The sequence below is a fragment of the Setaria italica genome, chromosome IX, assembly GCF_000263155.2.
Source record: "Setaria italica strain Yugu1 chromosome IX, Setaria_italica_v2.0, whole genome shotgun sequence".
NCBI classification, from domain to species: domain Eukaryota; kingdom Viridiplantae; phylum Streptophyta; class Magnoliopsida; order Poales; family Poaceae; genus Setaria; species Setaria italica.
The window spans coordinates 9,722,161-9,744,743 of record NC_028458.1 but is presented as its reverse complement, the minus strand read 5'-3'; the positions used below and the strand labels follow the sequence as shown (position 1 = coordinate 9,744,743).

The window sequence follows — 22,583 nt, the reverse complement described above, 5'->3', positions numbered from 1 at the left end:
TGTTTGCGAGACTCAAAAAATTGAGCCTAGCAGCAAAGCAAGGAGGAGTGCAGGACTAGAGGCTGCTGAATAACAATGCGAGGGCAGAAAATGCTTTCGAGTTTCAACACACCAGATACAAGTGTCAAAAACAAAACGGCTAACGGAAGGGTGAAAGTGGACCCAACATGTAAAATAACGCGGAAATTAGGGAAATTCCATTTATGTTTGGAGGAGACATTGCATTACAGAGACGAGAGCTAGCTGCTCTCGTTAGTACAGAGCGCTGCATCGATGGATGACGATTACATTTCGCCTCGGGAAAATCTTTCCTCTGCTTTCTGAGAAGCTTTCCTTTGCTTTCAGGGGCATACATACAATTACAAGTAAATAAAAGGAACCTATAAAGACAGCATAGGAGATCAGGAATGCTGCACTTGTACTCCCTCGTCCAGTCGTCCTATCTTCGTTCATCAGTGCCTCGTCTCGACAGTGACTGATGATCTGCGGCCCCATCTCCTCTTGAAGTTGCGCTCATCGTCGCTCGAATCCTCACGATTCAGACTCCTGGAACTGGGTCTCGACCTCCGGCTGCTCTGCTTGTCGCCATACACTGGAGAAGGATCGCGCGTTCTCCTCCTACTCGAGTGATTCTCATAGTAGTCATCAGAGGCCCTGTCAGAACGCCCATGGTCCCTTCTCTCGGAACTTGACCTTGTTCTGCTCCTCGATTCTGATCTGTGAGGAGAGCCCAGTTGGCGGTTACGCTCTGATGATTGGGGCAGACGACTAGTGTCCTTGGGTCTCTCAGCCAGCCTAGGTCGTGCTGCAACAGCTTCACTGCCATGGTAATGTGTGGGCTGAGTTTCAGGCCTAAAGAAATCAACCATGTGAACTATTAACATCACGATAGATGTTAATAACGGCAGCTGAGGATAATTCAGTAAAAGAAGATCAGTCCAAACTGAGGATCCTAAGACAATACATACCTTTGATAATTTGCTGGATAGCCTTGCATTGCAAGAGCCTGCAGTGGCATGCCATTGAAGGGATTTACACCATATGGGTCCATTGGATAACCACCGTAGGGCATGCCCATAGAGCTGTACATGTAAGGTTCAGGCACCCAAGGATACCCACTGACAAAAGGGTTGCAATATGCAGGGTCAAATGGAACGTTGTAACCATATTCAACATTGTTAACAATGTTAGGATTAACGTTCTTAGTTGAGTCTGCCTTCTTCCGCTTCTTCTTCAGTTGATTTGACCTAGTGGCATTGTGTTCTAGGGCCCCTGAAACAGTAGTGATCTTCGACGTCAATCCACTTCCATCTTTTACTTTGAGGACTTCAGCACTTGCTACAGCCTTCTCTGCTGACACTTCCGCAGAACTGCCTTCATCTTTTCTCAGAGTTCTAACGTTGGCGGGTGATTTCTCTAGAGGCTGGTTCACTAGATCACCTTCTGTGGCAACCTGGAGTCCATCATTAGGTGCAGATGCTGCTGATAGCTGGAGATTTGTTGATTGCTTCATCTCCCTTTCTGAGGTAGCAGAAGGGATATGGCTCTGTAATTGGGGATCAGGGTTGCTTCCTGATGAACTTCTGTGCTTGGTTGTACCACTTCCACCGCTGTTAGCCCGTGTTCCCAACATATTGCTGATTGTGCTCCGAAGTGTTTGATTGGGAATGAGATCATCTGCTAGTGTCTTGACTCCACAAATGCACTTCGATTCCGTAATAATGTAATCCCGAATGCCTGACAAAAGGTAAACAAAAAGTTGTTCTTCATCTTGTTCGAATTACTTGACACAAACAGCTAGATACTTCTATTACTAAAAAAATTGGACTGTAACACATCTTGAATACTTTTGGATAATGCACATTGATTGACACTCAAAAACCAAGATCTTAAAATACATGCATATGGAGTATGTGAAAACCACTTACATTTATCACAAAAACTGTCAAAACAGCACTTGCTTGTCAATACTGCATCTATCATCACTTTTTTACACAATCGGCAGTGGAGCTCTGCTGGCAAGTCATCAGCAGCACTCACTGGTGCAGCTGGGACAAGTGCTTCCAGAATGCCATTGACAGGACTTACAGTTACTACTGGGGCAAGAGACCGACTCATTTTATTATTGTCAAACTTGGAATCACCAATGGTCGGGCAATGATGAATAAAATGCCCTGGGATTCGGCATCTGTAGCATATGTATCCAGGTGGAGGCGTCTTGCTTTCCTGTGGGCAGTGTTGAATGAAATGGCCTGGAATGCCACAAGAGCGGCAGACGTAGCCAGGTGGAGGTGTCTCCCCTTCCAATGGTCCATGACCTTCATTCATCAAATAGAACACATGTCAAAAAAATGTTCAAAAACATATCTATAACAATGTATGTCAATTTGAAACTAAAGGCTTTGCTGTTGTAATGCAAATCAGGTAAAATACTGTCAGACATTCCAGGATTACCTTCTTAGTTTGACTAAAAATTAACAGTTAAGTGGAATCTGATCTGAGCAAGCTTAACACACACATAAATTTTTCATTAACTTGCCAAAATAACTATTGCGTCAGTGACATATATGAAAATACTGCAGCTTTCCTTACTAAAAGATTGATTAATCTTTTTTTTTCCAGGGAACCTACTTGGTCTGTAATCTTAACACAGCAAGCAGAACATGAATGAAATTGAAGTTGAAACAAAGAATCGGCATTACCGTAGTTATGTCTTCCACTGCCTTGCCCTCTTTTAGATGGGTGCTGCTCCCTACATACACCACAGAACGATATTGTCTGAATGAAGGCAAAAAAAAGGTACAAACATTATGTGAGAAAATGAGTATGACATGCTTACAATTTCAATTCAGCCGCATCGATCACTGCTGCAATTGCAGCATCTTCATCTTGCACTCCAGTGGAGTTACACGATTTTGAGTTTAAGTCAGTAACCACTGACTTGTTTGAAGGTGCAGAATATCCTTCTGTGACTTCCCGCCTGCAATTAGTTGCATAAAGTTAGTATACTTAGTTATAATTTCTGCTCTTCAAGTTATCATTTAATGCAGATTTAATTGAGGCTTGACCTATAGACTTTGCAAGGTGACATGGCAATTTAAATCTGTTTGGACAGAGATGGTTCAAAGAACCTTTTTCCTGGAAGGGGAGAAAGTGGGGGTTCGCACAATGGCAGGTTAGCAAGTTCCAGTTGAGTGCAGATTCTACAAGAATTGTTCTATGATTTAAAATTTGTGTCTCCTATCTGTTCAAAAAGGACAATAATGAATTTAAATGTAAAGTATAAGATTGAGGAGGAGACATTACACGGGGGACAAGACGATTTTTTCTGACAGTTGTCCAGGAATGGAAATTCTGCGTACATGCACAGTTGTGTTCTGTAGTACCAATGCTCTTTCATCTGCATATTCTGGATTCAAGAACAAACAAAAGTCAATCAATCCACTAAAACAAGCATATTCTTTGCAAATTACAAAAGAATTCTTCTCGTGTACTGATGATGCATTTATAAGAAACTAAATGGAATTGTTAGGATGTAGACTGTGATCTTTGACTGACAGATTGACTTAAGTTCACAATTGGGATTACACAGACCCCTATTGAGATGTCCTGGATTCATGGTAGTATCAGGAAAAAGAAAAATGAAAAAAGATGTCACAATGACCACAATTTACAAATACAAGCTATCCATCGGGATTGCTAGGTGCAATCTCAAGAAGGAAGTTCAGCTACATGTGGAACATCTTTCATCAAGGATTACAGCTTCGCTGAACACCTTCTGAAGCACATCCCATGGGGCATGCATACAAAGAGACCATATGCAATTACATTGTACGATATTACAGCTCTCATATTTTTCTCAACAACAATGGGACATAGGCAAGTAAAACACAATTGTACTGAATGGAGTACCTATCCGTAGCCTTAACAGAGTTTTTTGTGATCGCAAACAAGAACCACAAAATACAGAACTGGATTGGATAACCTTCAATTTGCATCAACAAGAAATAAACCTACAATCAGTGAGACCCAAACAATAACATACGATAAAACCGTATGCAAGTTGCTTTGTTCAGAGCTACAACTGTGCACTCAGCATCAACTCCCAAACAGAGAGTACCAGCAACACTTGAATATATGGTCTTCTGATCATGAACAAATAGATGTTTGACTACATGCCCTGACATGTTCTAATAATTCCTAGAGGCTATAGCATGAATCCAAACATCTCAGCGGCTCCGATCATAGCTAATTTTCCAAAACTGTGATAATAAATGGTGGTTTGCACATAATTTTATTAAATCTGTTGTGCTGCATAATAGAGCAAAGGCAACTATGATGAGGTTTTGCGGGATGATATGAGCTGCTGTATAAGAAATCTAGTAGAACGAAGCTATTGCCGTTAAAACAAACCTTCGCCAGTCTGGGCGTTGGAGATGATAATATCTTCTGTTTCACGGCCGCGGGTTCGCCCACGACCGTGCTTATCACTTGTCTTGATAAGCTGCTTAAGCTCAGAGACAGAGATAAAAGCATGGGGCACTTGCATAGAATAGATATTCTTTTCACTCTTATATTGGTAATACACAACACCCATTATGGATGGATGGCGAGACTAGAGGCCTCTCTTTCTCACAATTTTTCACGAGATGGCCTGAATTTTTCTCTCCCTCAGATGAAATACACGAAATTGAACCGATAGAAGAATCGCAGATCAAATCGATCTACTGGGAGGCGGTCGGCGGTCGGCGGAAGCTCGCGGATCCCTTCGAGTCGAGGCCGGGCGGGCGGAGACGAAGCCTGGAGACCGCGCGATTCCTTTGACGCCGCCGGGGGAAGAGCGCAGGCGGAGAACTCCGGTGCTGAGCGCCGGGGACTAGAGGTGCCGGGGAACGGCGACCGTGGGGTAGGACCGGCCGATTCCGCCGTATAAGGCCGCCGGATCTGGAGGTGTCGCCGGGGCTAGGGTTCCGAGGCGCGTGCGGAGGCAGGCGATGCGATTGGAGAATTTTGTGGCGGCTAACGGCAGCGGGTGGCAGGGGTGCTGGAGTTTTATAGGGTAAGAGATGAGAGCTGAGAACGCGTGAACGAGTCGGACGCGGCTTCTTGCTAGTTTCCGTGGCGAATTTCTTTTATTTTTATATTTTTTTTAAGAAATAAATATACGGTCGAAAAATTTGTAGAAATAGATCTCATATTTCAAACGGTGGTAGGTAGCTCTCCCACCCGCGGCTTGGTTTACGTGTGTGTTGGCAGAACCTTGATTTGTTTATTGGTCTTTTTCGTGTAATTTTATCTGATATTTTTTTTAAAAAAAATATGTAGTTATATTAGAAGCACTAAATATTGAGAAATGTCACTTTTGGTTGCAATATGAAACTTCCTAATTTGAGAAATGTCATTTTTTATTGCAATATGAAACTTCCTAATTTGAGAGAGGTAGAGAGATTCAAGGAAGTAACTGAAAATGAATTAACTCCCGGCTATTTACATAGCTGTTCCAGCGAGATTACAACGAAATCGTGCACAACATACGAACAACAATGACTCTAGGGTGAACAATTAATTATAGATTACAGCGGCATGTGCAGCACGAATGCTATCCTAAACAAGCGTTGTTGCTAAACCTAGCATGCCTTAGGTAATTGAAATAGCTAGGGAAAGAGCCATGTCTACTTGCTAGTAGAACTGGCTTTGCGAGAGCTGAGAGGGCCCAACTCCATAGTAGCTAGCACCCCTAGAGGATGGCCCAGACGGAGAGTGATCCTTGTTGTGGTGGTAGGAGCACTTGCACCATGGATCGGTACAAATCAAATCACTTGCAATGTTAACCGCCGGAGGATTTGCATCAACTTCAGATTGAAGATCCTCGATCTTAAACTCGAAGTCAAAGATCTTGCACTTGAAGTAGTCGATGTACTCTTGGGTTGGCTCAGGAAGTGGTGGATCGACACACTTGGCATAGCGGCAGTTTGCTTCATCGAGATAAGATTGAACATGATGTTAGTTTCTAGCATGAGAAGCTTAGGAAGAGTAAAGAAGTAATAACTTGACTCACCAAGCCATACGAGCATCGAAAGAAACATCAGCGCCATAGCCATCATACAACTGGACGACACAAGCCACGCCATGGTGACACATTGACCACGTGTCGTCATAAGACCTAAGGGAGTTTGGAGGGGCGTAGTTAGCCCTGTCCTCTAGAGGGAAGTCGTCGAGGGATGCCTCGTACTCTATTGGGAAAAAAAAGAGCCTGACCAATTGATGGTACGAATAGGAGCATCCCCTCCTCTTCCCCTCCTCCCACAACATCTCCCTCTTGTGGATGCCATTGTTCTTCCTCCTGCTCAGTGGTGTGGAAGGATACGGGAGATGGAGGTCCAATATAAGGAGTGCTGAGATGAAGATGCACTGCGCCCTCATGTGCTCAGTACCCCGTCGTGTTCAATCATCCTGAGAAATTCTAGATATAGGCTTTGCAGGTGCAAGGACGTAGGGGTCAGTGTCGAGTACCATCCGCCTGAGAAGGCTTCACGTTCAGGATTCTTGATAGTGTAGACTTTTTAGTGAGGGTTCACGTCAACAGTGGAAACCACTCTTTGAGTATTGTACTGGCCGCAGAGCAGTATAATGGGAATAGTATGGAATCTTAGTACTAAGAGCATGGAGACGAAATATTATCACAGTACAAGCAATAGTACAATAGCATCCGAGGTGCCCAATATGACAAACCTAAAGGGCACCTTCCCTACGATAAAATGTCTTACGTAATGTAAATCGGTGGAAGACAAGTAACGTTCTACTGGGTGAACTGGGAAAGTTTCCCCTTCCTCGCTGTTTTGGAGGAACATTCTGCCTCCTGCTTCTTCATCTTCTTCTATCGCTCTTCTTTCTGGAGGAGTTGCACCTGACAAACTTCGAATTCTTCCTCCTGCCATTTCAGTACTGCCTCTCAAGCACCTAACTGGTCGCGTCATCTCTGCAGTTCATTCTCCTTGCCTTTCAAACGGATCTGTTGTTGGCGGACGTGTCATTCTTCCTCAAGCCGAGCAACACGTGCCGCGTCTCGAGCCGCTTCCATCCTACCATAGTCTTGAGCTTTGGTCTCTAGCACCACTGGTCAAATGGACACCCCCCATAGGCCTAGTGTCGATCTATTTCATGAATGTGCATGCTTGCATGTTCATTCATTATTAGTTCAAGGTACCAGTATGTACAAAATGTATTTAAAAGGTTTATGAATGGACGGACTAACATTAAAATCATCATTAATGTGGGACACTTGAAGTACCTACACCCCTTCTTCCCCTTGGGTGTCTCATTCTCCCATACTTGCAACCACGCACGGAAGCCGCAGTGGCATTTGGGGTGCTCATTCCATGGTGGAACCCCATTTTGCTCCTCCCTCTACGACGACATTTCTTAGAGGGAGACACAACCTCACTAGAAACGGTGGATTCAGGTTGGGAAGTGTTAGTAGTGCGTTTGAATGTTGCCTGAACGTCTCATATATAGAACGCTACTGAGATGGTCCATGGACCATGTCCATAAAGGCAAATGAAAAAGGACATGCAAGGACATCATACCCTGTACCGGTCTAACTGTCAAAGTCTCTACATTGGGCTATATAATGTAGTTTGCAAAGGAGCACACATCATAGTCTATAGCAACATACACATGATAGCCTGCACCGGCCTAAAAAAGATGAAGGAGGTCATATGGACTAAATGTGTCCTCGCTTGAAACAAGGAGCATTACGACCACGTTTTGCTGCCCGCTGCGCTGCTCTGGTCTGGTACTGGTCGTACGTGAAGGGCTTCGATGGGGCAACCTCGCGAGGCAAACGTCCTAGTGCGGCCACAGGTGGTGTCGCGAAGTCCCGAGTGTAGCCTTATGTCGGAGGCACGGGCGCGTCACCTAACTGCGAAGGACCTATCTCATCAACGTCGTAGCTGAAAATGGAGTCCACACATGCCGAACTCGTCCTCTGGATCTCCTCCTCTACGAACTTCTCATCGGTCCCTCTGTGGCCTGTGTACCCTGTTATCGAACCAGAAAAGTGTTATTGGCAATTTCATTCCGTATTTGTAATGGAATAAAAAGCATGTATTGATGAAGCACTGAAGTCGTCCACACGGAGTGGAGCTGAAGACGATCCTGGTGCACTATATCCTCTGTACTGTTGTCGAGCTGTGTTACAAAATTATAAGTTAGTATGAGCAATTGGTCAATAAAAAATGACAAAGTAACGAACACATACCTGTGGGGGTCACGTATTGCGTACCCGATGCGTAAGTGGAAGGACCTGCTCCAGTAGCTACCCAAGATGGTGCACGTGGAAGAATCAACTCCCCATGGTATGCCGGACGAGCGGGTGCAGGAGAAGACAAACCATGGTGTTGAGTAGGTGGTGCGGAAGACAAACCAGGGTAGACAGCCCGTGGTGGAAGCACAATGTCCGTGTGAGCACCACGGCAGCTGACAGCCCGTGTGAGCACCAAAAGTTTATGTCAGGCCGTCTCCTCACTACCAACCCTAACAGATAGCTCCACTTGATATCTATCAAGATCAAAAGCCTTAAATAGCCAGTTGCATATTAAAGCCCAAGTCCTCTCTCTTGCTATTGGTAAATTCTTGCAAAACGACAGAAATTCAGAAAAATCTACCCCTTCTAGATCATATCTAACCTCCCCTGACCATAGAACACTTGGAAAAATTAAGTTTCCGACATGGCTGTCAATATACATGATACAAACAGTGGAAATTACTCTCATGTACTTAATTTAAGTAAGTCCAACAACACCTACATTTCAATATATGGTAGAAACATCTAACTCGAGCATTGCCAATAATAACAATTTTAGAGTTATCTAAAAATATGAACAAATTCATTTTATTTTACCATATCAATATACACGACATTAACATTGGCAATTACTAAATTTAACTAACCTTAAACAACCCTACTTCCAAATATATATATAAAGATATGCACGACATGAACAAAAATTGTGAAAAGCATCTTGGTCCCCTTAAGTGTGTTTTGGTGATTTAATGACACAAGCTTAAGTATCTAACAAAGTTTCAAGTGCATAAGCAGGTTTAAAAGGATTATTGGTCATGGAGCACTTGTGATTGACCCCTCAAAAGGAAATGAATAGATAAACGGCAAACTTTGAAGACTAAATTTATTTTTGGTTTGAATTTGAGTATAGGAATGTCGTACTATTAAGAGGGATGCGTAATCTCTGGACTTTATGTTGAAAAAGGTGCTCAAGATGACCTAACAAACCTATGAGAGACACATTTACACCTGCACATCACATGGGGATACTTAGAATGGTGCTAACTTGAGAGGTCCAAATTTTTCGAAAAATCTTCCGGAATCTTCCGGAGGTTACAGAGTTTCCGGAGGAGTTCCAGAGGTCTGAATTTTTCCGGAAAGTTTTTCGAAAGAATATGAAGGTTCCGGAAATTTTTGGAGAAAGTTCCGGAACTTAACCCCCAACGGCTAGTTTTAGCGTGAAGGGGTAGTATATACCCCCTCACCCCCTCCAATAGAAGCTCTCTCGCCCCAACACTATGATGAACTTCAGAAAAGTTTACAACTCCCCTCTTTACTCTCCTTGGCATTCTTTGTGAGATTTGGTGGGGATTTAAGGAGGGATTTAAGAGAGAGCAAGGGAGAGTGCTAGTGGAGTTGAATCTCCATCTCTTGAGCACCTTGTTCTTCGTCAACCTGGTGGTTCCACGTTTGTTACTTTTGGAGCTTCAAGCTCCTAGCCGGCTAGGCATTGCCCGTGGAGCATCCAAGGGTTGTGGCTACCCCGGGAAGTTTGTATTACCCCAACGATTGAGTAAGTGACTCTAGCTTGATCTTTGGGGTCACTAGAGGGAGGAAAGTGGCTTAGGGGTGAAAAGCCCACCTTTGTGGGTCCTCATCGGAGATGTAGGCTTCAAGGTGTGAAGCTGAACTCTGGGAAACAAATTCTTGGGTCTCTTGTACTTGTTGTTCCTAAATTCGTTCATATTCAAGCATAGAACATATTTCTAAGGCTTGTGCTCGATCTACATTTCTATCAAATTTCCAACTGTTCTATTTTGTGCCAAAGGCTTAGAATAACCAGTTGCATAACCTATATTCGTCTATTTAATTTTCAGCAAGTTTTTCTCTAGGTTGTAGTTGTGGCGGATCCACCTCCGATTAGCTAGATCAAGGCACAGTTAAGTCGCCTAACATGCGACACTCGGCCTTAATTGGGCTAACACGAGATGCCGTCGGATTTCATCCGATTTAACCACTTGAACAGGACCGAGTTAGCAAACTCACCCGAAGGTGAGCGGTTCTAGAGAACACAACAAGTCCACTGAGTTAATCCAATTAACCATTTTAGTTCAACAACAACAACATCAGAGTTTTACAAGATTTAGAAGAAAACAACAGAAGGTAAACAGCGAAAGCTAAACGCAGGGGTCGGACGTCCTTGGTGAGGTTAGCCTAGACGTCAGTGATCCCTCTTCTCGCCGTCCGAGGAGGGATCCCACTCGACCGTCCAACCCAGAGGGAGCTGGGGCGGCTAAGTACCAACAGAAGAAGGCTCGGGAGCAGCAACTTCACCTGAAAAAGAAAAGCCACAACAAGGCTGAGCTACTGAGCTCAACAAGACTTAACCGACAGGGAGTAAAGCTACTCCACCTCTTCTAGACATGCAAGGCTCTTTGGCTGAGGGGTTTGTTTGCCAAGAAGCACTAAGTAGATCCCTATTTTCAAAGTTTTAGCTCCAGTTCTAAGTTCATTATCTGGTCTAAGTTAGCAACTTACTCTAAGCAAACATAGAACCAACCAAAAGGTATATATATCATCATCAAGACCATGTCATCATCAGATTCCTTTATTACTCAGTGTAGCATAGCGATTAAGCAGTCTCAAACTGTGAGAGGCAGACGAATCGATTCGAGTTCTTTAACCATGCATGGTGAACCTAACCTCACGACATCCGCGCACCACCGAGGGTCGCTTCCTGTGTCGGCCTTCCCCATCAATTCCCTAACCCGTGTCGGGCCCATTTCCTTTGGTGCAATGTTCCACAGACCCGGCCTCTGCCGTTCTGTGACCACACTTGCCACCACGTGCGGCCGCAGGGGAACTCCGTTCCAAGGACAATGGGGCGACCGCTCACGTCTAGGTTCAATCCGGTACTCGGCTTCCTCATCCCATAATAAGTATGAGGTTAGTACTTTCAAACACTTGATCACGAACACCACCACTGTCGGGCCTTAACAAGTTTCATAGACAGACGGGGCGATCAGCCGACCACCAAAGAATTAACCAAAACTCTGCCCCGTCCATCGTCCTTATAGTTGTAACAGGAACGAACAACCAACTCCTACAACTCGCGAGTGACAGGAGATCACTCGGCTTTTACCGCTTCCTATTTAAGCAAAGCATCTACTCGGTCCAACATTTAGTGTTCAGATCAGGGAACTAAGTCATGCATCTACGGTTTCAAGCAACTCCTATACGTAAATGCACAAACAAGGAACAGAAGGCATGCGTAAGTTTCGGAAACTGGGTTCATGCTCCGGGGCTTGCCTTCGAACGAGGAGGAGGGAAGCTGCTCTTCTGCTTGGACGGCTTCGGCTTCGGGAGGCGGGAGCTCTGCTGCAGCTTCATCTTCTGGTGCCGGGTACAACTCGTAGAAGCCGTCGGCAAGACGCAGCTCTACACGAATGCAATGCAAGAGTTAGCATTTAGACGGTTATTTCAACAGCAACACTTGCAAGTTCTAGCTAAGAAACTTTGTAGCATAGCTACGGAAAAAGGTGGGGAAGTGTACTGGGGTTGGTGGAGATCAAGATAGAAGGGTCGGATGGGAAGGAACTTTAGGATCGGACCCTTAGACTAGAAGAATATAGGTGCTGGGGGTCCTCAGGCTTACGCAGAGAAGTCCCCGATTTTACACATATACCCTTGGGTCAAAGAAAAAGGATATAGCCGAGCCATCGGGTGAGGCGGAGAAAGGGTCGGCGAAACAGACGGGGTCGGGCGAGACGGAATAGGGGTCGGGCGGATAGAAGGGGTCGGACGAGGTGGAAAAAGGGTCGGCAGCTTATCTTCGTCTTACAGGTGAAGCTTGGGGTCGGGAAAGAGCAGACTTGGGCGGAAGGACTAAGAGCAGACTCCGGCGGGATTCCGGCAGCGGCGGTGCTTCTTGTGGACCACAAGCAAGCTCTTGCGCAGCACGGAGGAGTAGGCGGCTGGGTGGATTGGAAAGGGCGGATGTGGAGCGGAGAAGAGAGTTCCTCAGGGACTTAGGCTATAGCGCTTGAGCACAAAACAGAGAGCAAGGCGGAAGGGCAGCGATGGCGAAGGAGACTCCGGCAGAGCTCTGGCATTCCCTTTTATAGCTGCGCGGAAGAGAGAAGGTTGGAGCGGCGCGAAGACCGGGAAGAAGCGATCGAGTGCTCTGCCGGGGTGGAGATTGAGCAGCGGTGCGGCGGAGCAGGGCTTCGGGGATGACACCGGCGGTCATTGGGCACCAGAGACGGGGCGGCGCAGGCGCGGTTTAGCCGGTGGTTGAGATTTGGCGGAGGCGGGTGTCGTCGTGCGGTGGATCTGATGGAAGTGACCGGGGAAACGGCGCTAGAAGCGAGGGCGCACAGGTGAGAAGACGGGCAACTACGGTCGTGCGGGCGAGCGCGGAGCAACAGATTGTCGGGGGCATAGCTCTGACAGGGCGGAAAAGGAGTTGTTGCGGCCGTGGTCTGGGTTGGTGGAGGAGGAATCGTCGCGTAGCGTGTCTGGGGTGGCGCGACGGTGGAGATGCGATGGAAAAGACGGGAGGCGTCGGGCTCCGCAGCCGGGGGTCCGGCGGGGTGATGATGGGCGCGGGCTGCGAGGTACTGCAGAAAGGGTTGCAGGGGAGCTTCCGCTGCGATTGGGGAAGGGGGCGCGAGAATCCATCCGGTCGTGGCCGGCGACGAGGCGGAGCGGCGGGTGTCGGAGAAGTTGAGCCACGTGGCGGAGAAGCTCTGAGGCGGGCAGGCTACTCGAGTGTGTCTGCCGCGGGAGATCTGGGAGAAAGATTTTGTGGGTCCACCGGTCAGTCTCGGTTGGTCCACTGCTCAGATTGAGAGAGAGATGTTGCGGGAAGACTTAGAAGGATCCAACGGGTGAGTTGGGGTCGGCGGGGTCGGAACTGGGAACCAGCTGAGAGGGGTTGGATCTCAGTGGTCGGGACGGGACTGGAGGTTGAGCGTTTCAACTCGGGGAGCTGAGGTGGGGGATTTGGGACTCGGATTAAGATTAACTCAGGAGATTTGGGGGTCGGTCGTCACAGCAGTTCAAATCCTTCGATCTCCGGAAAAATCCAAAGATTTCTCCGGAAATTCCGGAAGTTTTGGAATTTTCGGAACAATCTCCAGAAATTTCCGAAAGTTGCTGATAAACTTATTTGAAGTTGTAAAATTTTCAGGTTTGACTATTTACCCCCTCTAATCGACATCCTAGATCTTTCAAATTGTAACTAAATCTAATAATTTCAACTACCCCTAAAACACCTACGTTCTGAATACCTATACAAAATATAACTCTTACATTGCGAATAATATTCACGTTACATTTATCTAAATAAATCAACAAACTAATTTTACTATAACCTAAATACCTAAGCTAAATCTACTACACCGATTAACCTATATTTTTCTATACCTCATGTCAACACGTAGATTTCATCTACTAATTAACACTACACCATTTCTATAGCTACTACAACAACTACTACATCTACCAACTATGAGCTAATCTAAACTAGGGTATTAGTAATAATACCTCAAACAAAGCGAAGAACAAGACTTCAATCTTCACCCTACTCCCCTCCCCTCCTCTCCTCCCTCCCTTTCTTCTTTCCCTCCCTTCCTCCTCTATCCCGAGCGCTCCCTCGGATCCCTCCTTCTCTCGCTTGCTTGGTTCTGGCGATGGGTGGAAAATGGTGTGCGTGTGCGCTCGGGGTCGGCCGCGCTGCGACTTTAAAGGCGCGGGGGAGCTACTGCCAACTCAACCGACGATAGCTACCCAGCTCTCGCTGTTTGAATTGGCGGCGATGGAAACCTGTTACCGCTGGATGGAACGGCGGTAATAGCCTCGTCCCACACACCGCTGCAAACCATGTGCCGCCTGCCGGATCAGAAGGCGGTAAGCGGGTTTACTAGCTGACGTGGCATAGATAGGGGAAGCTACCACCGTTTTACCCGGCGGTAGCTTCTCTTACCGCCGGTTGAGACGGCGGTAGCCCGTTACCGCCGTTTGTTTCGACGGCAGAGACCTATTTCTACAAATTTTTGGGTGTCTATTTATTTCTGCAATACGTAAAATAAAAAATAAAAAAATTCCCACGAAGAGTCGAAGACGAAGGTTCCTGTGCCTGTGAGCTGTGTGTTGGGCCGTGTGTGACCGTGTGTGAGCTGTGTGTTGGGCCAAGCCTCAAAACCGGAAGCCGAAAACGTGGACTGTTCATATTCAATAGTTTGTCACTTTATTAAGGCGTCAAAAAAGTTTGACACTTTAACATTTTCGATTTTACAAATTCCACTTCAATACGCAATATTAGGAGTTCACCACTCAAAAATCAATGTCATCTCGTTTAAGTGTTATTGTTGAACATATTGTATCCTTCTCCTTTCATCTCTTTATTTAGCTAATGCTTTTCATGTGTAACAAATTCAAGATAAGGCAACATCCTCTCGTGCTTCGAACGCCACCACGTAAAAGGACCTTAAGTTTTTAGAAGACAAGAATAAAATTGCTCATTTGCTATAGTAGTACTCTCGTGTTTTGAATTTTTTTTACACACTAGGAATGTGCTCGTGTTTTGAATTTTTTTTACACGCTAGAAATGTGCTCGTGCGTTGCTATAGGCAAAACAAATTCCCTTCATAATAACCAGAAGGAAAATGCCTCTCAGATATGTCCACGACCATGTTTCCAACCATAATAATCATTTTGCATCCATACATTCAACCACAATCAATATTAACTTGTCATGCACATATAAATCCAAATCTCATTCCAATACACATCCATGAACGTGTCCCAATTGTTCATTATTATATTTCAAAAGACATATGTCATGTGTACAAGACCTACCATTTGTCACGTACGTCCACTTGAGTGGTGAGCAATGTTGTGGAACCAAAAGGTTCTGTTTAAGTTGCTAGTGACCAAAAGTAACCCTCCATCCAAAAGAGCCCCAGAGTATGACTCCCCTCCGTTCCATTCATGACAATGCTTCCTTTAGTTGACAATAGGTGAACTGACTGTAACGAAGAATATGACAAGTCAGTTTGCAAATTTAGCAAGGAAAAATACGTGTACTGCTGTACAGGTGATAGCATATGGTTATGTTGAACTAAATCAGGCTTAGATTTAAACTAAATTTGGTTATGCTGGACAGGTTATGGAAGTATGCCACCACCATATTGTGCATCAGTTAGACATGAGCTCAACCAGAGTATGGCACAAGTGACAAAGGTACAGATTTATATTCAAATTCAGCAAGATAGACAATCATTCAAATAAACACTGCAAATTTATGGTAGGAACTTACCTTCAAAATATATTCTTTGATGAAGAATCTAAAGCTAAATGCAACTATTTAATTTTCCTATGTATTATTGCATATGGCAGTAGCCAAATTATTTGATTCAAGTAAAATAGCTTCTGCTTCTACCTGCTCATCAGACACAAGTAGTTATCCCAATGTTATAAAGTGATTCCTCAAAGACACAAGTAGTTATTTGATTCAAGTAAAATAGCTTCTGCTTCTACATGACTTTGCCACCGAGAGGTGACGATGGTTTTAGTCACTTCATTATGCAAGTGTCAAGGATTCCAATTTTGTTGCCAGAATATTCCTCTCCAATGGTCAATACTAGTTTGCGATTGGAACCAATGAGGTCACTCTGGGTGTACATGTACATTGATAGAATGATCAATATGCTTTTGGTTTAAAAACGGGAACCACACAGCTAGCTTGTATTATGTAGTCAATTTTTACCACCTCATTTAGGATTTAAAGAATCACTTCTATGTTTTATCAGCTTCTATGATCCATTACATAATCATAAATGTAGACCGATGAAAAAAAGGCCCAAAATAACTGCAATGAGACTTAGTACGTCACCATGCTAATACACTGGGAGAGATTTACAGGACACTTGTGCAGTTGTGACGGGAAGAGATTTACAAGGCTCTTGTCACTGGTTGAGATTTATGAGACACTTGTGGGACTCTGTTACTTTGTTGTTAGCCACGAAATCCATATTTGATACTTTGTTCTTAGCTATTTGCCGCCTATAAACTCCTACTGGATTCTGTTGCAACTCAAGGGTACATAGCCATATCCAATTGGATGTCACCCAGATCTTTGCAGAAGCATGCCATTGGTGCCCATGTCAAGGCTCAAGAGAGCCCAAGGACTCAGTACACCCTAAATATTATCCAAAAACATGTCAAACTAGTTTCCCTTAAGCGAATTGGATCCCACCATGCTAACTTGCTTCGCTGCAAGTTTTCGGTTTTTATTTGTCTTCTCTTTAAGCGTTTTTACAGTTCTATTTTTTAATCAGTTTTGGTGGAAATAAATCAGTTTCTAGACACAAATATGAATGTGTCAGTTACTAAAAAGTGTGGGGATTAGCTTGGAATTAGGGGCTAGCAGCTAGTTGCTATTGGGGTTCCAGATCCTGCTACCCTTTTAAAAAAGTAAACTTTATCACATGAGTGTATCTTAATATCCTTTTGCTAGTATGTATGATTTGAGAATTTTGATATAAATTGGACCTTGTTTAACAGAACGGGAAATTGTCTACTATGTTACCTCTTGTAAGGATTTGCATTCGAGCTTTCAAACATGAACCATCTTTATTCTTTTTTTAGTTTACTTTGGTCATCTGTATTGAAGTTAAGCACATAAATGTATTCTTTACACATGATTCTGGTTATTCATCTTTTGCTTGAGAATTGATCAATTGAATTCTGTTTTGGAAAAAAGGAATTTTGTCCCGTCTTTTTCACGGCTTCAGTATATTTTTAGAAATCAAGATTTCACATCTAAATTTGACTTTGTATGGTTGATTGTTCAGTTTCTTCCACTTGGGAACTTTTGTATTCCATCTGTATTGAGTATTGACAAGGTTTCTTTTTCAGGCCCACATTATTTTGAAGACTTAACAGATATGTTGGGGCATGATATATCTGAATTGTTCAATGCTGACTTTGGTGATAATAGTATTGAGGAGGAAGTTATTTCCCCTGTATATTCATGTTCCTTATCAACCTACATTTTAACTGTTAACTTGATACATGTTAACTGAATATGTTAGATGGGATAGGCGGATCTCACTTTTACTGTTGTTGATTAGTAAATTAAGGATTCACTTTTAATGTTATTGATTAGTACATTAAGGATTGCTGTACCTCCCTGTTTCTTACAAGTTGATGATCGATCCTATTCCTTCCCAGTTTGGCAGCATGTACTTTCCCTTCCTTTCCTGTGAAGTAATTTAATATTCTTTCCAATTGGTTGTGTAAACGAGATGTCAGGTGTGTTCAAGACATGAGTGTACATGATATTACCTTCTTGGGTCATGACACCTGCCTTTGAATTAATTGTTTGTTGCCAGATAGGTAGCCCAAGAAGTATTAATAAGCACTTGGACGGTAATGGATATGGATTAGATCAGTCCACTTTTACAGAATGAATGTTGGGGTTGGAGAGTTTCTGTGCATTACGTGACATATATTACTGAAAAAAACATCTAATGTTTCCTCAGATGAATTTGATCTTGTCCTGTATGAATTAATGCAGATTATATCAGTCCAATTTTACAGTATGAATTTTGGGGTTGGGGAGTTCCTGTGCATCATGTGACATATATTACTGAAAATAGCTAATTTCCTCAGATGAGTTTTATCTAGTTCTATATGAATTACTATATCTAATTGGGACTCTGAACTTCTGAAGCTTTTTAAAGGTCTAGAGCACACAATCTTAATTTTCTGTTACAATAATTAAGGGCAAAATGTATTAACTAATGTTGTTTATTTTCACAAAGCATAATATATATGTTAATCAGTTTCAGTCTTTTTTTGTTGTTGTAAACAGGTCGCTGAACAGTTATTGATTATGCATGAAGAATGCCTGCAAAGCAACTATTCGTCTATAGAGAGGTTAAGGAATTTGCATGTTCAGGGGAATGCTGTTTCCCAAAGTAGGCAGGTATGCACTAGTGGGTGCATATTTCTCCCTGTGTGTAAGAACATGGGGACATTAAACATCATTTCCTAATTAGAGCTGGGAGCCCGGGACTGTGATCTCCAATATAATTGCATTTTGTTTTCGAAGTCCTTGGCAAACTGTAATTGCACCTGCAGCAGTTTCGCTGGCGCTGTGCTAGGTACATATATGCTTATTAACTTTGTTTCTTCTCCTGAGCAGGTAGAGGGGAGTGACGACGGCAGAGATAGCTCAGACGACGATGACGATGACGATGCCTTGATGATGGATGATGATTCAGTTGCTGCACCAGAGGAGATGGCGGTGGACAGGCCAAGGCCCTCCAATCCCGTCACCGATGCGGATGGTTGGACTGTGGTGCCTCCCAGGCACGGTCGGCTGGTAGCTGCTGATTTTGTTACCGAAGGTTTTTTGGGCGTTGGAGTTTTGAAAAGAATTCTAGTACCACCTGTATTTCTCTGGATTGCCAGGGGAGTTGAGTGTGCAGTATGTTTCCTTGAGGCTAGCTTCAAGCGTCACACTATGACTGGTCTTGTGATTATTGATTAGTAAAATGTAGCCTGGGGTTCGGACATGGCAATTATACATCCAAAACTTGTGATTAGGTCTGAGTGGTGAGTAAATCGCAGTCACACTATGACTGCTACATTTTGCACGGTATAACTGAGTTACGAGTTGATGCTGAGGGGGTATGCCTATGTGATGTGAGCGAGCAGAGAAGCAATACGCTCGAGCCTAGATTCAAACCAGAGCTGCACCAGAAGCAAGCCTTCAGAAATCACTCTCGCCTAGTTGCCATCGACGTAGACCCCTCTCCAAACCAAAGCCGGTTGCCCCCACCGTTATTCTCCAGCTGCCTTCGTGGAGAAGACGATCAGGCCCAGGAGGCATAAACTCTAGAGTCGCAGGCTCGAGCTAACAGGCCTGGCGTTCGAAGGTGTTATTCATTCTGGCTTATTGGTGTGTCTGGGGTGGGGAACCAAGTTTGAAATATTCAGAAGTCTGTCATTGCACCGGCAGCAGTTTCGCATATTGCTGGAGTCGACGATTGTGGGAGAAGGAAAAAAAAAAAGAGTTGGTGCGAGGGGTCATACGAGCGAACCAGAGCAACCAGCCAAGTCAATGGATGGTAAATTGGTAACCCGGGGAATGAAATCAGGGTTCCACCGGAAGGCAGGTCCCTCCGGTGTGTTACAGCGCTCCTCACTAGCTCGAGATGGAAGACGATGCAGCGGACCCTCCCATCCGATTGTTCCTGGCCTTCACGGGGCCGACCATGAGCCCAGGACTCGAGCCCGCGGAACCCAAACCCGCAACAACTCTCCTGCCCTCCGAATGAGATTGCTGGAGTCACAGGCTCGCGCTACCGAGCCCGGCGGCTGCGGCGCCCAGGAATGGTTTCTTATGCTGGGTTGGTGAGTCGGCGCTGCCGGTACGGGATTAAACAGCACGGTGCTGTTGGTGGCTTTGCGGGCCGGGGAATGTGGATTTCTGAATTTCTGGTAATACTACTACCTACTTGGGCCGGCACAAAATTAATTAACGGGCCAATAACGACAAGTTGTGTTTTGCAGAGGATTTCTTTGGAAGGCAAAAACCCCGTTCAGAAATAGCTCGCTATTTCTCTTACCTTGTTTTTAATAAAAAAAATGGACGGCTCTGATCTCGCTTTGTGATTCATATTTTACACGCAGGAAACTAAGTATCCATTATATTAAATATAGAAAATGTGATTTTGGATTACAACCAGTTTTTTTCTTTTTGAAAAGGATTACAACCAGTAGTGCCAAAACAGCTTCTTATTCGTATTTTCTTGGATTCCATCGGGAGCGAACGGGAACATACTATTAAATGAACTGTTGAAATTCCCTCACAAGAAAGCGATGAGGGAATGGGTGTAAAATGTACCAGTGGCGGATAGGACTCATTACATGATATCGAGCGATGCATGCGCAGTGGCTGCACTGCACTTGTCCCTTTGATGTTCTGTCCACCTCTCCCTCTACGGTGCAGCAGCCAGCAGTGGCCACTGTTTCAGCGCCGTCTGCCGCAGTGCTGCACAGTGCCACGCTGCGATGAATGTCTTCATCGGTTCTCTACCAAAATTTGGGCATGCCAAAAAACTTGCCAATATTTTGGTAACATACATGTGAGAGGTTGCCAAATTTTCGTAACAAATCAAACAGTGGTAAAAAAATTAGCTTACCAAAACTTTACCATGACCAATCAGACCCGTCAGCACGGCCTACGCTGACCGTCCTACTGTTAATGGGGAAGCATGGGACTGACCTGCCGAGCTGTTCGGTCATCAAGTCCTCCAGGCAACCACTGGGGCAAGTGAGCCTTTCAGTTCTGCGAGCACAACTGTACCCACGCCTGACAAGGTACAAAATAGCGGGTACAGCGCATACAAAATAGCGGGCTATACCAGCGCTTTAGCGGTGTCGTTTTTGGGATTGCGGCGCTACGATACTGCGATTATTGCCGCTACTTGCGGTATTGCAGCATTTTGCGGCGCTAAAACGCGTAGCGACGGTAGCGTTTAGCGCAGCTCTACCCTGGCTTGACGTTTATGGCTAAAATTGAAGCCCATACATCTCCTGTCAAGTTTCCAGTCCAACAATAACTAAAATAGCTGCCGGGTGTAGAAACCTATCCCTCGCCATTCACGAGTCGGTGACTAAACATTCGTCATCGGCGGCAGCGGCTGCTGCTTCGCCTGAGCACAGTAGCTGCGTCACATGAGCCTCGGACCTGCACCTTCTAGCTCCCTCCTGCAACCAAGTGCGACATGTTTCTCCCTACGCTGCGGCAAGCTGCTGGGTGTCTGCCTGTCTGGATATAGCCTGGGTGTCAGGCAATTACTACTCATCGCCTTCTTCCTCTAATTTCTGGTGTCCTGCTTCCTCTCATATTGACTTGATGTGAAATTATTCCGTTTCATCATTTGTAGTCTGCTTAGTGATTACTGTTTACAAATCTAGTGATCTAACCTCCCATATGTGAATGTGCCGACTACTCAGTACTGCAATTTGGGAATTGTTATGGTCTTATTTGCTTAAACAAGTGCCATGGTCTTATGGAATATCAGCTGCAAATCGTCAAATTACTGATGTCATGGGCTATATTATGCTTTTTTTGCAAAACGCTAAATTGGTATATCACCGCGATAGCTTAAGCTATAGCACCCATAGCGTTTTTCCAGAACTTCCGCTAAGTTCCATAGCCCGCGATTTCTTACCTCGATGCCTGATGATGATGCCGTGAGCACAACTGCCCTGAACGTGCTCTTTGCAACAGGTTTCTTCACTCTCTCGTTCGATCTATGCGACGATCCACCGCCCCTTTGGCCTAGTAAATCTGTAATCGTGCGTGTTATTGCCTGCCATTCCGAACAAACAGAACTGTATCAGTTTTGCTGAAGGATTGTAGCTCCAGGTTCCTATGAACTTGGATTGCTCTAATGCAGATCCTGACAAAGCCCAAAATGTGAACAGAAAGAGCGCAGCAGAACACTTTCGATTTCCATGCACGCAGCAGTATCATGTGGTCCTCTAAAGAAAAGGCAACATCATTTTACACTGGGCGCACAGTTGACAGTGTATCAGGAGCAGGTGGGTAGGAGTATCACCAATTTGTCTGTACCGGAGAAGAAGAAGAAGGCCGATCAATGGCTCTGTTGCCCAGCAGTCCAAGGTTGTAGCTCATTAATGCCCGTGTCTCCTACGCTGCGGCCGGCTACTCCCCACGCCTAGGAGCTAGTCTTTGTCTAGAGTTTGCTAGTAGTATTTTAAAGCCACCGATCACTGAGAGCAACCCTCATGTGCCCCAAATGTGATGATTGGATTAGACTCCATGTCTTGGTCAGCACCACTAAGCACTACCAGTACATACTACTGCAAGGGTTAAGTACTAGTAGTTCTTTTTTCAATGTTACAAGTACTTTTTTAGGAAAATGTTTAGTGTTACTAGTTGAGATGTTGAGCGGCTGATAGCAAAAGAAGTTTCTTTAGGCTCACTTTTCCCATTATTAAAAAGGAAAAAGGAATCAAAGAAGCTGCTGCTCTGAATCTCTGATGCATGTGAGAGGATCGGGAGGGGATTGTTGGAAAGAGGAAAAGGTTGCAAAGAAAGCATTCAAACCAAGTACAGTAGCACAGCTTTGTTTTAGCCGGAAAAGAGCTAGACACTGGCCTTGGAACATTCTCTTTTGAATATTGCGATGTACTTGAACCCGGCCTCCTGTTATCTCCTTGTACACATTAAGGGCCTGTTTGGGAAGGGGGT

The 22,583-nt window shown here is 44.7% G+C and overlaps 2 protein-coding genes across 3 annotated transcripts; one reads left to right on the top strand and one right to left on the bottom strand.

Moving 5' to 3' along the window:
* Positions 1–170: 170 nt before the first annotated feature.
* LOC101754710 (E3 ubiquitin ligase PQT3-like) lies at positions 171–5,038 on the bottom strand. Of its 2 annotated transcripts, none has more exons than XM_004982191.2 (7): positions 4,414–5,038; positions 3,307–3,409; positions 2,840–2,980; positions 2,703–2,752; positions 1,929–2,318; positions 969–1,737; positions 171–852 (listed from the first exon to the last, which is right to left on the bottom strand). In XM_004982191.2, exons 1-7 carry the CDS (start codon positions 4,595–4,597, stop codon positions 453–455), a joined length of 2,037 nt encoding a protein of 678 aa, XP_004982248.1. In that variant the 5' UTR covers positions 4,598–5,038; the 3' UTR covers positions 171–452. The 2 variants fall into 2 exon arrangements, with proteins under 2 accessions (XP_004982248.1, XP_004982249.1); XM_004982192.2 differs by having other exon boundaries at positions 171–819.
* A 3,288-nt stretch (positions 5,039–8,326) lies between these two features.
* LOC101770842 lies at positions 8,327–18,822 on the top strand. Its single transcript, XM_004986279.1, has 6 exons — positions 8,327–8,357; positions 15,453–15,529; positions 17,143–17,301; positions 18,165–18,278; positions 18,498–18,702; positions 18,767–18,822. The coding sequence occupies exons 1-6, from the start codon at positions 8,327–8,329 to the stop codon at positions 18,820–18,822; spliced, it is 642 nt and encodes a 213-aa protein (XP_004986336.1).
* Positions 18,823–22,583: the final 3,761 nt, after the last annotated feature.

Excerpts from the sequence above, each read along its gene's own strand:
- LOC101754710 (XM_004982191.2), bottom strand. The coding sequence starts at position 4,597 with ATGGGTGTTGTGTATTACCAATATAAGAGTGAAAAGAATATCTATTCT. Across the intron at positions 2,981-3,306 it reads AAAATCGTCTTGTCCCCCGT|GCGGGAAGTCACAGAAGGAT; the intron begins GTAATGTCTCCT and ends AACTAATTGCAG. Across the intron at positions 1,738-1,928 it reads TGACAGTTTTTGTGATAAAT|GCATTCGGGATTACATTATT; the intron begins GTAAGTGGTTTT and ends ACCTTTTGTCAG.
- LOC101770842 (XM_004986279.1), top strand. The coding sequence starts at position 8,327 with ATGGTGCACGTGGAAGAATCAACTCCCCATG. Across the intron at positions 17,302-18,164 it reads ATAATAGTATTGAGGAGGAA|GTCGCTGAACAGTTATTGAT; the intron begins GTTATTTCCCCT and ends TGTTGTAAACAG. Across the intron at positions 18,703-18,766 it reads TGCTGATTTTGTTACCGAAG|GGGAGTTGAGTGTGCAGTAT; the intron begins GTTTTTTGGGCG and ends CTGGATTGCCAG.